The sequence below is a fragment of the Enhydra lutris genome, unplaced genomic scaffold (assembly GCF_002288905.1).
Source record: "Enhydra lutris kenyoni isolate GAN:26980312 unplaced genomic scaffold, ASM228890v2 scaffoldscaffold1, whole genome shotgun sequence".
Classification (NCBI taxonomy): Eukaryota; Metazoa; Chordata; class Mammalia; order Carnivora; family Mustelidae; genus Enhydra; species Enhydra lutris.
The window spans coordinates 26623170-26637646 of NW_019154085.1; the positions used below are offsets into that span (position 1 = coordinate 26623170).

The following is a 14477-nucleotide window of genomic DNA, read 5'->3' on the forward strand; positions in this document are numbered from 1 at the left end:
TTCATCAACATGAAACATACAAATTTCCTTCACCATAGTGAATTTTTACTAATTTGATTTACCTCTTATATAGATAATTAATAAAAAATATTTGAGTTTTAAAAGAACTCCTTGGGTTTGAGTCAAAAGCTTGAAGTGATGTGACGTGGGCCAGGAGTGAATAATTCTTGAGACATTTTCCATACAAAAAAGTGTTCTTAGGGGTGCCTGCGTGACTCAGTTGGTTTGGTGTCTGACTCTTGATTTCAGCTCAGGTCCTGATCTTGGGGAGGTGAGATCAAGCTCTGTGTTAGGCATGGAGCTTGCTTAAGATTCTCTTCCTCTCTCTGTTCCTCCCTCCCTCCTCTCTCTTCCTCCCCCCCCCAAAAGATGGTGTTTACGTCTTTAAATTTTTAATTAATTAATTAATTAATTTTTAAGAAAGGCAGACTGCCACATACAGCACCTCATTTGGATATGTCTGGAGTCTTGGAAACTTGACTATTCTACGTTCTCCTACAAATGGACCCTGAGAGCTTTTTTGGAGGTTCTAGCAGAGGAGCGCAGCTCCTTGTACACCCTTGACCGAAGAACGGTCCTCTCTTGCATCCGTGAAGGTCATCCTCTTCGTCTGAGCGGGCAGCTTTGGGAGGCAGGAACATGGAGTGGTGAGGGAGGAAGGGGATACCTGCCTAGCCAGCCAGATCAGCTGAATCAACCCTGGCGATCAATGGGGTGACAGATGTCGTAGCCAGATCACCCTCACATCCGTATTTCTTAAAAAGATTTTAATTTATTTGACACACACACACACACACACACACACACACACACACAGAGCACAAGCAGTGGGAGCAGCAGGCAGAGGGAGAGGGAGAAGCAGACTCCCTGCTGAGCAAGGAGCCCAACACCAGGCTGGATCCCACCACCCTGGGATCACGACTGGAGCCCAAGGCAGACAGATGCTTAATCAACTTAGCTACCCAGGTGCCCCAAGATGGTGTTTTTATTAAACCCTGGAGAAAGTACCTGTGGGTAGAAAGAGCTGCCCAGGCATTGTGAGGAGCTGTTCATTATATACTTTTAAGGTGGGAGGAAGGGTAAAGACAACGGAAGTTTCTAAAAGGGATTTTTCATATGTTAAATGATACATGTTTGCAATCATCCCCCAAGCACCAATATACATCTGTAGGGTTTCAGGACTGAGGGTTTACTAAACAGTAATAAATGACCTTTTCCTAACACTACCTAGCCCTTTCAAGGTCCTGGAAACCTTGCTTCCAAAATTCTTTAGAGACTTATGCTACTCCTAGTCCCCTCCCAACTTGAAAGTATATGTAATCAGTCACCTGTCACAATCCCAGGGCAGTTCTTTCTGGCCACGGGTTCTGACCCCATGCTTTAATAAATCAACCTTTTTGCACCAAAGACATCTCAAGAATTCTTTCTTGGACTGGGGCCTGGGTCTCAGGTACCCACATTCAAAAACCTCAACCATATTTTTTTAGATTATTTATTTATTTATTTGACAGAGATCGCAAGTAGGCAGAGAGGCAGGCAGAGAGAGAGGAGGAAGCAGGCTCCCCGCTGAGCAGAGAGCCGATGTGGGGCTCCATCCTAGAACCCAGGGATCATGACCTGAGCCGAAGGCAGAGCTTTAACCCACTGAGCCACCCAGGTGCCCCACCCCAACCATTTTTTAAACCAGCGAGCCCGCCAGGCATTATGATTGATCATAATCACCACCACCTCTACCGCCACCTCTAGAACATTCCCTAGATTGGACTTTCAAATTAAATCCTTAAGTCTTAATGCTTAATATCCTTCCTTCCAAACTGGCGACGCTTCAAACTATTGGGAGATCCTTCGCAGGTGTTGTTCTGTGCCTCGTGGCCTGTGCATATTCCATTTCCTCTGCAAAGGAAGGAATCGATCCCACTATTGACAGCCTGGAACACTGTTCTTTCGGCAGTTGGTTCCAATGCCATCGCGTCTGGGTAGCCTTCCTCTATCCTCCCTTTTCGGAAAAAAAACAAACAGGCTTTTAGAGAAGATAAGGGACTTTCTGGATTCATACTCATACTCAGGGAAACCGAACTCCAGAACTCTGACCCTGGTGTTGGTGATCTCAACACCAGGAAACGGAAACGGTTTCCGTGAAGTCAATTGCTCTAATCTAGTTTTACAGACCCGAGCAACTCAACGTCCACAAACCCCTTACGGGGGTGGGGGTGTGTGTGGCTGGGACACGCAGGGACTACGCATGCTCAGGGGCCCAGTTTCCCCGCCCCTTCCAGGTTCCGTGGGAAGCGGCTCTTTTTACGACGCTCAGGCTCCGACTCTGCAGGACCTCAGTAGCGGCGCTCGCGGTTCCCGCCCGGAAGAGGCGGCCGCGGTACCGGCGCACCCAACATGGCGCGGCCCGGGAATAAGGTAGAAAGAGCGTGGGTTTGGGCCTTGCTGGTGCAGGGGATCCGGAGAGGGCGGTTCGGGAGCAGGAATCGTGGGATCACGGCGGGCCACGGCTGGGTCCAGAGGGCCGGCCGCGCAGGGACAACCTGCGGATCTGGAGTCCGGATACCTGAATTTGAGCCTCGCCCACTCCCCATTCACTCTGCCTCCTTAGCCCTCCCAACCTCTCACTCCCTCTTCACCTCCTCATCCCACCACTCTCCCCGCTCCGCTTGCCTCCTTTCTTACTCTCATAGTCCACCCTTCTCTTCCATTACTTCCTCCACTTCCTCCGTTTCTTTTGAGCCTGGGTTTTTAGAATCTATAGGAGAATGAAAATTAGCCTTGGTAGACACCTACCCACAGATTTGTAAAACTTCAGAGAGGGACCGTGAGTAAAATACGTTATCTTTTTTTTTTTTTAAGATTTTGTTTTTATTTATTTGACAGAGATCACAGGTGGTCAGAGAGGCAGGCAGAGAGAGAGGAGGAAGCAGGCTCCCTGCCAAACAGAGAGCCCGATGTAGGGCTCCATCCTAGGACTCTGGCCCGAGCCTAAGGCAGAGGCTTTAACCCACTGAGCCACCCAGGCGCCCCCAAAATACGTTATCTTAAAATGTAAAGCGGCATATTATTACCCCTATCATAATCTAATATTTCAATTTATTGAAAGCTTACTCTGTGAGGCAGTGATCTAAACGCTTTTCCTATTGCATGTAATCTTCACGACAAGCCCATGAGGTGACAAGTATTATCCCCAGTTTACAGTTGAGAAAAATGAGGCATAAAGAAAGTGAAATGATTATCCCAAGGTTATCTGGTCCCTAAGAGATGGAATTTAGGTTTGAACCCAGGCTGTCTCGTTTCAGAGCCCTACTGTGTTGTTAGGAACCTATGGCCTTCAGTGTCCCAGATTAATAATACACATTATGATGAATTTTTAAAATGATTTTTTTCAATATAGACAAAAAGTGATGGTTGTCTCTGAATGATCACTAGAGGGAAGTGTGTTCCAGAGAATTATTTGTTCATCCAAACATCGAAAGGCTAGGCCCTTTAGTAGGCATCTGGTATAGTTAAGCAAGATAGATGTTTCAGCAGCTGATCCCTAGTCCCCACGACTCCCATTGGGAAATGTTGATTAAAGCAATTATGAACATTTGATGTTACTTACCTTTTTGTTCCTCCTGTCAGCTGCTGAAAACATTGCAGCAGCTGTATATTGCTGGTGGACTTGGAGCAAAATTCTAACAGCCTGTATTGTTTCCTTATGCAAATGAAGAGTTGCTATGCTGCTCAGTTTCTATTTCCTGGTTTTCTTAATGCTGCGGGATAGGAACTTAAAAGTATCACATAGACCATTCTTCTGCTTCCAGAAAGAAGTTCTGTATGGTAAAACCCTTTGATGGCCATTTTTTGGTTACTTGATTCCTAGTAAAGGACTTTTATTTCTTTAACTTAGAATTTTCTGGTTTGAAAATAGTTTTCTTTTTTAAAAAAAGTTCTCTGGACTAAAAAGACTTAATCTTCTAACTTAGAGTTTTCTGGTTAAAACCGTTTTCTGGTATATTAGATAAATGGACGACATATTTTGGGACCCTTACATTTTTTGAGATTCTTATGCTCAGGGCATTGAAACTATGGGGTGTAAACCTTATCGTTTGCAAAGGAATTTTGTAGTTTATTATCACCTTTTTTTCAAACATACTATCTTTACTCCAGAAATCTCTCAGTATTAATGCATTATGTTCTATGCTTTGTAAACTAGGGAAAAACTTGAAGTCTTTCTTTTCCATGTGTTGTCTGAAATATAACCAAATTTAGAAAATCATCTGTAACTTCTCTCATAGGAACGCATCCAGATTTTCTACCCCCACTTTTTTTATTAGGTAGGCTCCATACCTAGCGTAGAGCCCAATGTGGGGCATGAACTCATGAGGCTGAGATCAACCAAGAGTTGAACGTTTAACTGACTGAGCCACCCAGGCACCCCAGATTTTTCAAACACTTCTAGAGTCAGGAGATCATTGCTTCAGAAGACCGTGGTTCTTTTATTGATCACTTTTTTTTAAAAAATATTTATTTATTTGACAGAGAGAGAGATCACAAGCAGACAGAGAGTCAGGCAGAGAGAGAGGAGGAAGCAGGCTCCCCGCTGAGCAGAGAGCCCGACATGGGGCTCGATCCCATGACCCTGGGATCATGACCTGAGCGGAAGGCAGAGGCTTTAACCCACTGAGCCACCCAGGCGCCCCTATTGATCACTTCGTAATGTTATTTTTCTCCTTTGTATGGAGTCATAACAGTCTTCCTGTAACTTCCATCTGTTATCCATTCCATCTCTCTCTCTCTGACCAGTCCTTTTCTAACACAGCTGCCAAATATTTGGGAGGAACTATCATGTTCCCCTAAATCTTCTCACTTGGCTCAAATATCTAGTTTTTTTCAAATTGTTCCTTACATCCCCTGTTCTGTAGATCCTTCTCTAACCTGCATATCTCGTGTTCTGTTGTAATTAATCTTCATAAGATGTGCTCAGAATTGCTCACGGTTTGTCACCTGTGGTCTGGTTAGTACAAAGCACAGGTGAGACTCACTGTCACAGAACATTAACTCTGGAAAAAACCATGGATCTCATCTAGTCCAACAACTGCTTCCTGCCTGGAATTAACAGCGAGGTTAAGTGACAGTCACCCAGGGACTCAAGGCTAATTGGTAATAAAGGTGGGGCTGGATCTCAAATCTCCAGATTGTTAATCTACTCTTGGTTTTCCTTCCTTGAATTCAATATACTGTTGATACAGCCTAAAAACATGAAATAGGTGTGGGGAATGTAGTGCTGTAGCCATGTCATATTAGTGACTCACGTTATAATCCACACTGAAATCGTGGGTTGCCATTTGTTCAGGTCTCCTCCAACTCATATTCACTTGAATTCTGGATGCCAAATGTAAAATTTTGCATGTAACTGTTATATTTTAGTTTGTTTTCCTATTCCCTTAGTCCCTATGTATGCAATTGCTGTCTAATGACTAGGCGTCTCCATGGTTCCCTTACCTGTAAGTCCCCATATTCACGTTTGAATCCTGTTCTTCTTTAAGGCTTACGCAGAGATCACATCCAGAAGCCTTTTCTGCCTCCTTACCCCTCCTTTATCCCCTCTACCATCCCCTCCACCAGTCTTGGGTAGATGCCCCTCCTGTGTACTCTCTCAGTGCCCACCGCATGCATCTGTCATGGAATATTCTGCTGTTATTATTTGTTTGGTGTGTCTTTGTCCTCTACTAGGATAGATTTGGTGTCTTAGTCTTCATTTTAGACCCCAGTTTACAAACTGATTCAAATTGATGGGGTATAGCATTTCAGTATGTGTAGGTTGTAGCCATCACCTATCGCCTCAAAAATGCTTCTTCATAACAAGCTACCCCCAAATCAGAGGCTTAGGAAAAAAACATCTATTCTCATGCTTGTGGCTCTGCACATCGACTACAGTCTGATGTATTTTGGGGTCCACTGCTCTGGCCTGTAGGTTGTTTTTAGGCTTGCTCCCTCTGGGTTTATTCTTGGGCTCAGGCCGAGGAACAGCAGCGTCCTGGAGCATGCTCCTGTCCTGCTTTTCTATTTTTCAAAAAATATTAGGACTATTTAAAGTTTTGCTGTCATAAACATTTATATGTCTTATATACATTCTTTAAGTAGAACAGTCCCCCTCCCTCTGTCCTGTAGTCCCTAAGTCTCCTAGAGTACAGACAGGTTCTTTGAATGAAATAAGCAAAGGCCATACCTGTTTTTATTTTCTTTTTATTTTTAATGACCATTATTAACATTTTCTCACTCTCTGGGACATTATTTCTAGGCAGCTGTTGTACTGTGTATGGATGTGGGCTCCGCCATGAGTAACTCCCTTCCTGGCGAAGAGTCCCCATTTGAACTAGCAAGGAAGGTGATGACCATGTTTGTGCAGCGACAGGTAAGTTTTGAGCTTATAACTCTTGTTTTCACTGCTTGTTGTCTCCATTTAGTAACGCAAGATACCAGCCTGCTTATGATCCAGCCTCAGTATTTTTGTTACTTTATATTTTTTCAATTTTTTTTTTAAAGAGAGGACATGAGCTGGGGAGGGGCAGTGGGAGAAGGAGAGGAAGAATCCCATCCCGACTCCATGCTGAGCACAGGGCCCAGCACAGGGATCCTGAGATCATGACCTGGAGTGAACTCAAGAGTCCGATGCTTAACTAACTAAGCAACCCAGGCACCCCCAACCTCAGTGTCTTGGGAATCTGAGGAGTTTTTTAACATATACTTATGTGCAAGTCCAACTGCCACTAGAGCCTGACATTTTTTCTTCCTTTGTTTTGGTCCCTCCATTAGATATTATAGTTTTTTATCAGAAACAAGGCAAAGTAAAAATGTTTACAAATAGTCTCTAGAGCCAGGCGGCCCGGGTTTGCTCCGTCATGACGTTTACTAACCTCGTGATTTTAAATAAGTACTTCAGCTACTTTGTGCCTATTCCAAGTAACCTTTTGCTTATAACGCATTATCCCAAAACTTAATGTCTTAAATTACTTTTTTTTTTTTTTTTAATTATCTCTCCTGGTTTTAAGGGATGGCTGGGTGGCTCAGTTTGGCTTCTTGGGGTCGCTTGTGCAAGGGCATTCAGATGTTGGCTGGGCTGAATCACTTGAAGGCTAAACTGAGCTGGACACCTAAGATGGCTCACCCTCATGGCTAGAAGTTAAATCTTCTGATGGCTCTGAGCTCAGCTGGGGCTGTCCATCAGAACCCTTGCATATGGTCTTTCCATGTAGCTTGGGATTCCTACAGGGTGGCGGAAGGTTCTAAGAGTGGTTATTCCAAGAGACCTGCCTGTATGGCTTTTTATGACCTCGCTTTAGAAATCCAAGAAGGTCATTTCTGCTGTTAGGAGCCAAGCGAGTCACTTAGACTAGCTCACATTCAGGGGGGTCAGGAATGGGATGAATAAGATTCCCCTGTTGATTTCTGTCCCTTCTTGGTATGACTGCTACTTTTCCTAAACCCATGAAGTTCTGCCTTATTCACTGGCAGCTCCTACTCCTCCTGGACACCTCCGTTGTTTCTTCTGGGTGCTGCCCTTTTAACTAAGCACTATGACATCCCACCTGTCTCCCTTGATTTTAACAAATTTTGATGACCTGGAGTCCTCGATATGTCAAGAAGAGAATGCCTCTAACCCCATTCCTAGTTTTAGTAATTTGAGTTATTTGCATTTAAGTCCTATGTCTCAATGTGTAGATTTTTTAAATTTGTTTTTTATTTTATTATTTATTCATTATTATTATTTTTTAAGTAGGCTCCTTGCCCAATGTGGTGTTTGAACTCACAACCTTGGGATGGAGAGTTGCATGCTCTACCAACTGAGCCAACCAGACGCCCCTAGATTTTTTTTTTTTTAAGAGAAGCCGTTCTTGCAGTTTTTCTTTTTGGCTCTGCCTCTTCCTTGGGAGTCTGAATCTGGAAGGCTGGGTAACAGCATCTGGTGCCAGTCTCATGCTGCATTCAAAATTTCCTTCCCTTTCCTGGCTGAGATTTTGTTGTTGAGCAAGATTACCTTGCTTTAGGATGAAGTCTTGTCCAGGACAGAGGTAGAATTCTAGTTGGGCTGCCCCATTGCTGGACATGTTTGAACCTCAATAACTAGGATTTTTTTTCTGCCTGGTGCAACTGGGAATTGTATCTGGAATTATTAGCATGCTGGGTGCTTTAACAGACCAAACAATAATAAAGATTGATAGAATTCCATCCTCTTCCCGGGCAGCATTCTTCCCACCGATGGAAAAGTCTTAGGTTAGGTAGGTGGGAACAGGACTGCCTTTTGTGTCAGACACTGTTTTTTATTTTTACATTTTCTTATGAAATGTTTCAGGGCACCTGGGTAGCTCAGTTGGTTAAGGGTCTGCCTTTGTCTCAGGTCATGATCCCAGGATCCTGGGATTTAGTCCCAAGTCAGGCTCCCTGCTTCTCCCTCTCGTCCCCACTCCTGCTCTCTCTCGCTCTCTCTCACTATCTTTGTATCTCTTTCTCTCAAATAAGTAAATCTTAAAAATAAAATAAAAATAATTAAAAAGAAGAAGTGATTCATAAAAGAGGCAAATACAGAGAATAATATAATGAAAAGCTATTTTTCCATTATCTAGCACTATACACTAAGTTCTGCCACATTTGATTGATTTCTTTTTCTTTTTTTCTTAAAAATAGTTACAAATAGGGGCCCCTGGTTGGCTCAGTCATTAAAGCTTCTCGGCTCAGGTCATGATCCTGGGGTGCTAGGATGAAGCTCTGTGTTGGGCTCCCTGCTCAGTGGGGAGTCTGCTTTCTTCCTCTGCCCTCTCCCTGCTTGTGTGTGCTCGCTCTCTCAAATAATTAAATAAAATCTTAAACACACACACACACAGAATAATTACAGATAAACTTGAAGCACTCTGTATATCCCTTCCCAGTTCTCTCCTTTCCTCTTTTCCTCAGAATTTGCAGCAATTACTATGCATATTTTATACTTTTGGATGTAAGCATATTCATAAATAATATTTAGTATCATGAAACTTTCAAAAATGTGTGTAATGTTTTTATATGGTACATATAATTCGGCAACTTATTTTTTCTCAACCTTATGTTTTTAAGATTTACTCATCCTGATAAGCATGCACAGATTTATTCATTTTTTCACTGAGGTGTAATATTTTGTTCTCTATTCTGTAGTGTGTTTTTGCATTCTATGGATGGGTAGTTAGTTTGTTTCCACTTCTCTCCTGTTATGAACAGTGTCCAAGTGAACTCTCTTGAAGTGAATGTTCGTGTCCTTCTCTTCTTAAGTACATCATGGGAGAATTTCTCTATGGTATATATACCTGTGAGTGAAATTGCTGGGATACAGGACATGAACCAACAGTTATTTTTCTAATCCTCTGGAAAATTGAAACCTGAGTCATCATTCCAGAAGGATAGATTAAAATAATTTCAAATTATCCATAATTAATTTTCATTGAGAATTAGAGTCTGATTTGGCTGGACGACACCAAGAGCAGTTACCAGTCTCCACTCCCCTACGTCCAAATTCTGTTGAAATGAATGATAGGATCTATAGAATGTCTTCTTAGAGGCTAGGATTGTCTATCATCCCGTGGACCATCTGGCCTAGTGTTCTGTTGTTGACAGTGACCCCAGGGACATGCCATAGCGAGGTATGATTGTCTTACTCCCTGAAGGTTAGGTATCTACTGGCTTCTGGGTGGTACTCAATGATTCTTAACCTTTTAATGTTCTTCTCTAGGTGTTTGCTGAGAGCAGGGATGAAATTGCTTTAGTCCTTTTTGGTACAGATGGCACTGAGAATGCCCTTGCTGGTAAGGATCAGTATCAGAACATCACAGTGCACAGACACCTGATGCTACCAGATTTTGACTTGCTGGAGGACATTGAAAGAAAAATCCAACCAGGTTCCCAACAAGCTGACTGTATCCTTTTTCAGCCAGAGAAGACTCTTACGAAATTTCCTTTAAACTGGGGAATCATAATCTAGTTTGGTGAGGCTCCCTAGAGTCCCAGCTCGAGAATATGGATGTTTTTGGCTCTAGGAACATGGAGGTGGTGTATGTTAGGATTTAATGTGAAATTAATAAGTTTGGATTGGGCCCTCCAGTCACTTACCCTTTCTCTCTGTTAGTGATACTGGGGACTTGGGAGGTACCATAAGGGGAAGATACCTGTGGGTATATTTTTCTATTGATATGTGCAGAGGGATTGGTGGTGGTGATGGTTAGAAATGTTTGGATGCAGAGAAGATAATAGTAGAATAAAGCAGTAGTGTTCTCAGTGCTTTCCTGGACAGAGGGTATTTTTGTTGCAAAAATCATTTAAATGTATATTTAGATAAATGATATCTAAACCAAGATTTGCAATTTCTTCCACAGATGCTATGATTTTAAGGGCTTACTCTTTTGTAAACAGTAATGGTATCCCTGGTCACTGGGAGGTGTTCTTGCGCTGAGTGACTTACAAATGCTAAATTATACCTCACTTCATCTTTAAGAGTAGACTGTAATCACCACAGATCGATTCTAGAGATAGTAAAATGGCATCATAATTTTTGTCTCCATAATTGGGAATATGGTAGATTACCTTCCAAATAAACTTTGGAAGAAGGGCAATTTGGCAAGTACTTTTAAATCATCACAGAGTCAGCCCAGAGTCCACAGTTTCAAGCCCTGTGGACCTCACTGGAAAGAAGTTGCATGTTCTTGGGATAAAGGGTCTCTTTAGTGCTATCTTCTGCCCTTAACTAGCCAAGTCCTGGATGCACTCATTGTGTGCATGGATGTGATTCAACGAGAAACTGTGTAAGTGTCTCAACTGAAGAGAGGTGGAAATGAGCTTCTCGGCTAAAATTACATGTTGATGTATTCTGTGCGTTGTGTGATTTCATTGTAATCGAGCTGCATGTTTCTGTGGCTAAGGAAACATTTGATAGAATTCAGTGGTCCAGTTCGCCCTTTATTTTTTAAGTTTAAAAAGAGGAAGGGCTATAGTTGATGGGAATGTCTCTGGGAGAAATAAATGTTTGGCTTATTTTAAGTTCCTTCCTTATTTGACTTAAGTTAATTACCAGGAACTTAAAAAAAAAGTTAGATGGTGTTGTTCTTAATCTTGCTGAATTAAATGCATGAAACTAATATAACACCATATGTTAACTAATTGGAATTAAAAACTTAAAAAAAATTTTAAAAGTTGTAGTATTAAAAAAATTAAAATTTTTTAAATTAAAGTTTTTTTAATTAAAAATTTTTTAAATTAAATTTTAATTCATTACTTGTTTAATTGCTGTGCCTTTAAAATGTGGGTCTTGGAGGCACTGGGTGGCTCAGTGGGTTAAGCCTCTGCCTTCAGCTCAGGTCATGATTCCAGGGTCCTGGGATTGAGCCCCGCATTGGGCTCTCTGCTCAGCAGGGAGCCTGCTTCCTCCTCTCTCTCTGTCTACCTCTCTGCCTACTTGTGATCTCTGTCTGTCAAATAAGTTAAAAAAAAAAAAAATCTTTAAAATGTGGGTCTTTGAATATACACACACCCACCCATCCCTTGACTGTTAGGAAGAACATTTGCACAAAATCTGGGGCCTAGATTTGTATTATCATTTCTCAATCTCTGTACATATTGTGTAAAGTCCTGCACCTGGCCCTGTGAGTGGAATCTGACCAGGGTATTTGGAAAGTGAACCCTTGCAAGGCTGATGTAGTTACTGGGAGAATTCCTTGTTTACATTTTGGCTAAGTGGAGGCTGGAAAAAGGGATCCTTTCTAATCACAATGACCACATCATTAACTGAAGTTAGAGTTGGAAAATCAGGGATTTAATATTTCCATATTGCTCAAAAATTTTGATTATATGTTTCGTAGGTTGTAGTTACTTGATTATATGTTAGTAGGAACTTAACTGAGCATCAGTGATACGTGGGATTCTAGAATGTAATCACATTTGTTAACTATCTAGGTTAATTTCTTAGCCTCTTTCTGCTCGTTGGCCAAGTACATTTGGGTTTGTGGGTAGTAATTCAAGAGAATGATTTCTTACTGTAATAACTCTCTCTTTTAGAGGAAAGAAGTTTGAGAAGAGGCATATTGAAGTGTTCACTGACCTCAGCAGCCCATTCAGCAAAGATCAGCTGGATGTTATAATCCATAACTTGAAGAAATTTGGCATCTCCCTGCAGTTCTTGTAAGACCATGAGAATAATGTCTGAAGACCAGTCCTGCACTCCCATAACACAGGGAGTGGGGTCCCTTTCTAGAGTGCTTGGTTCCCAGGAGTCTCTCTGTGCTTAGAGTCGAAATATGTCAGATGACTGACTTCCGCAAACGTTCACGAGAGTACCCGCTGTTCCAGGAACCCTTGAGTTTTAGTGATGAAGGGATGAAAGTCACAGTATCAGATTGTTTGTTGGCTCTTCTTAGACTCAAAGAATTGAGGAAACTTTTGAGGATATTCAGTTTATCCCCTGCCTATGTAGAGGACTTTATCCAAACAATTCCCAGATTGGTGGTTTCTTTTGTTCAATAGCTCTAGAGTACTCTATTTTGCAGGCAGTAGCTGTTTTTAGGGTAGAGACAGATCTCAACATGAGAATCATTTTAAACACATAGAATGTTTATCTGTAAGTCTTTTTCAAATCTAAAGGATATGCACATGTATGTAAAATGTAATTTGCTTTTGTGTATTTAGAAATGGGGTATGCAGATTCCAGGCAAAAATGTTCAAAGAAGGGGTGCCTGTGTGGCTCTCAGTCAGTTAAGCCTCTGACTCTTGATTTTGGCTCAGATCACGATCTCAGGGTTGTGAGGTTTAGCCCTGCACTGGGCTCTGTGCTGAGCCTGGAGCCCGCTTAAGATTCTCTCCATCCCTCAGCCCCTCCCCCCACCCCGCACTAGCACACACTTTCTCTCTTAAAAAAAAAAAAAAGTACACAAAATATTTCACCATTTATTGCAAGACAGAAACTCTCCTTGCCCAATAACTTGAATGCCCCCCCTTCCCACCCCAGGCATTTACTTTCTTTATCTTCTGTCCCTAACAAGAAAGGTGGTTTTTGTTTTTTTTTGTTTTTACCACACTGATCATTCCTGCTGCATTTGAAACTTGTCTTATCTTGTCCTATTTTTGGTGAAAGCAGAGTAATGGTATAGGATGTTGACTTATTAGTCTTCTGGGGACACTCATTTTCCAGATTGAGAGCTATACCGGGAAGCCTCCAGCTCAGAACGATAAGCCTTTGGCTTCTTTGAAAGGCCCGTTGTAGGGAATTAAGAACCTCTCTTGCATGTATGTACCTCTTAAGACTGCAGAGGGGCATCTCCTTTCTGTAGAACTGTAAAAAATAGTTCAGAGTAACCCATCAAACTGATACTTGTTAAGATAGTACTTCAGAGAAATTAAGTGCTTTTTAAGTGACACTTCTCTTCGTATTGAGTTGAGGTTTTCACAGTACTTCAAAAGCCCTGCCTGGCTCCTCTTCCCTGTTCATAATTTCAGGATGCCTTTACATGGTTGAAGCCTACTGCACTTCTGTCAATGTCATTGGAAAGGGCTTTTTTGCCTGAGTGATACTGTAAAGTGTGTCGAAGAAGGAATATAGCCTTGTCGTCTATCCCTGCTTAGTTGACCCATTGCATTTTTTCCCTTGGGCATTACGCTCTATTCCTATGCTATAAATCTCCAGCATAACAAAGTGAAGTTTCTGGTTTTATTGTTTGATGTATCCCAGATATGACTGCTCGTTCCAGTTGGGACAGGCCCAAGCAGCACTGCATTCTGAGCAGGCTCATCTCATTCCTTGGACCTTGTTTTAGTTTCTTCTATTGGCTGTTGTGAAAGTGTCTGTGTGGTCAAAAGCAGGGTAGAAAGAACTGTTACTGTAACTTCTTTTTCTAGGAGAGCTTCCCGTCTCTCCCGATTTTCAATCTCACTCCCCTCTTTGTTCAGGTTACTGTGGTAGAAATAGCAGCAGCCTGGTACCGAACCTGTGTGCCATACAGTGCTCCCTGGAGGCTCTTTATCCAGCAGGTCTCACAGGACATCTGTGCCTGTCATGAGGAGTACATGTAGAAACATTTAAACAGGGAGCACTGTTTGCATTATAGCAAATCAAATAGTAAAGAAATTACCTTAAAAATAACCATCCACATGGGGGTGACCAGTAGGTGATGCTGAGTGAACTGAAAAGTCTGCTCTTTGGGTTTTAGGGGGAGTGAGGTGATACGCTGCCTTGGAAAGAACTTTATCTTTTGATCAGGGGACAGTCTTTGCTGTGTCACTCATTGGCTGTGTGGCTTGGCCGGATTGGTCTGCCTCTGTAGCTTCAGTTGCTTTTTAGGACGTGGAGATAGAAATCTCTGTCCACTTAAAAGGATTAAATGAGGTTGTTTACATGAAAGCATTTAGAAAGTGCCATATACAGTATTACCATAAAATGTGTTTGGTTGGTTGACTTTTCATTTTGTATATTGATTATTGAATAT

At 42.1% G+C, this 14477-nt stretch overlaps 1 protein-coding gene across 2 annotated transcripts in view; it reads left to right on the top strand.

Annotated features, from left to right (window-relative positions):
* Positions 1 to 2254: 2254 nt before the first annotated feature.
* The window catches only part of LOC111141712 (X-ray repair cross complementing 5), an 89282-nt gene continuing 77059 nt past the window's right edge, over positions 2255 to 14477 (top strand). Inside the window, exons 1-5 of one of the 2 annotated variants that reach the window (XM_022494498.1) lie at positions 2255 to 2412; positions 6287 to 6400; positions 9743 to 9926; positions 10760 to 10808; positions 12058 to 12180. In XM_022494498.1, coding sequence (XP_022350206.1) covers positions 2392 to 2412; positions 6287 to 6400; positions 9743 to 9926; positions 10760 to 10808; positions 12058 to 12180 — 491 coding nt within the window. In that variant the 5' untranslated portion in view covers positions 2255 to 2391. The remainder of the gene's footprint in view (positions 2413 to 6286; positions 6401 to 9742; positions 9927 to 10759; positions 10809 to 12057; positions 12181 to 14477) is intronic. The other variant, XR_002640219.1, reaches the window with a different exon arrangement.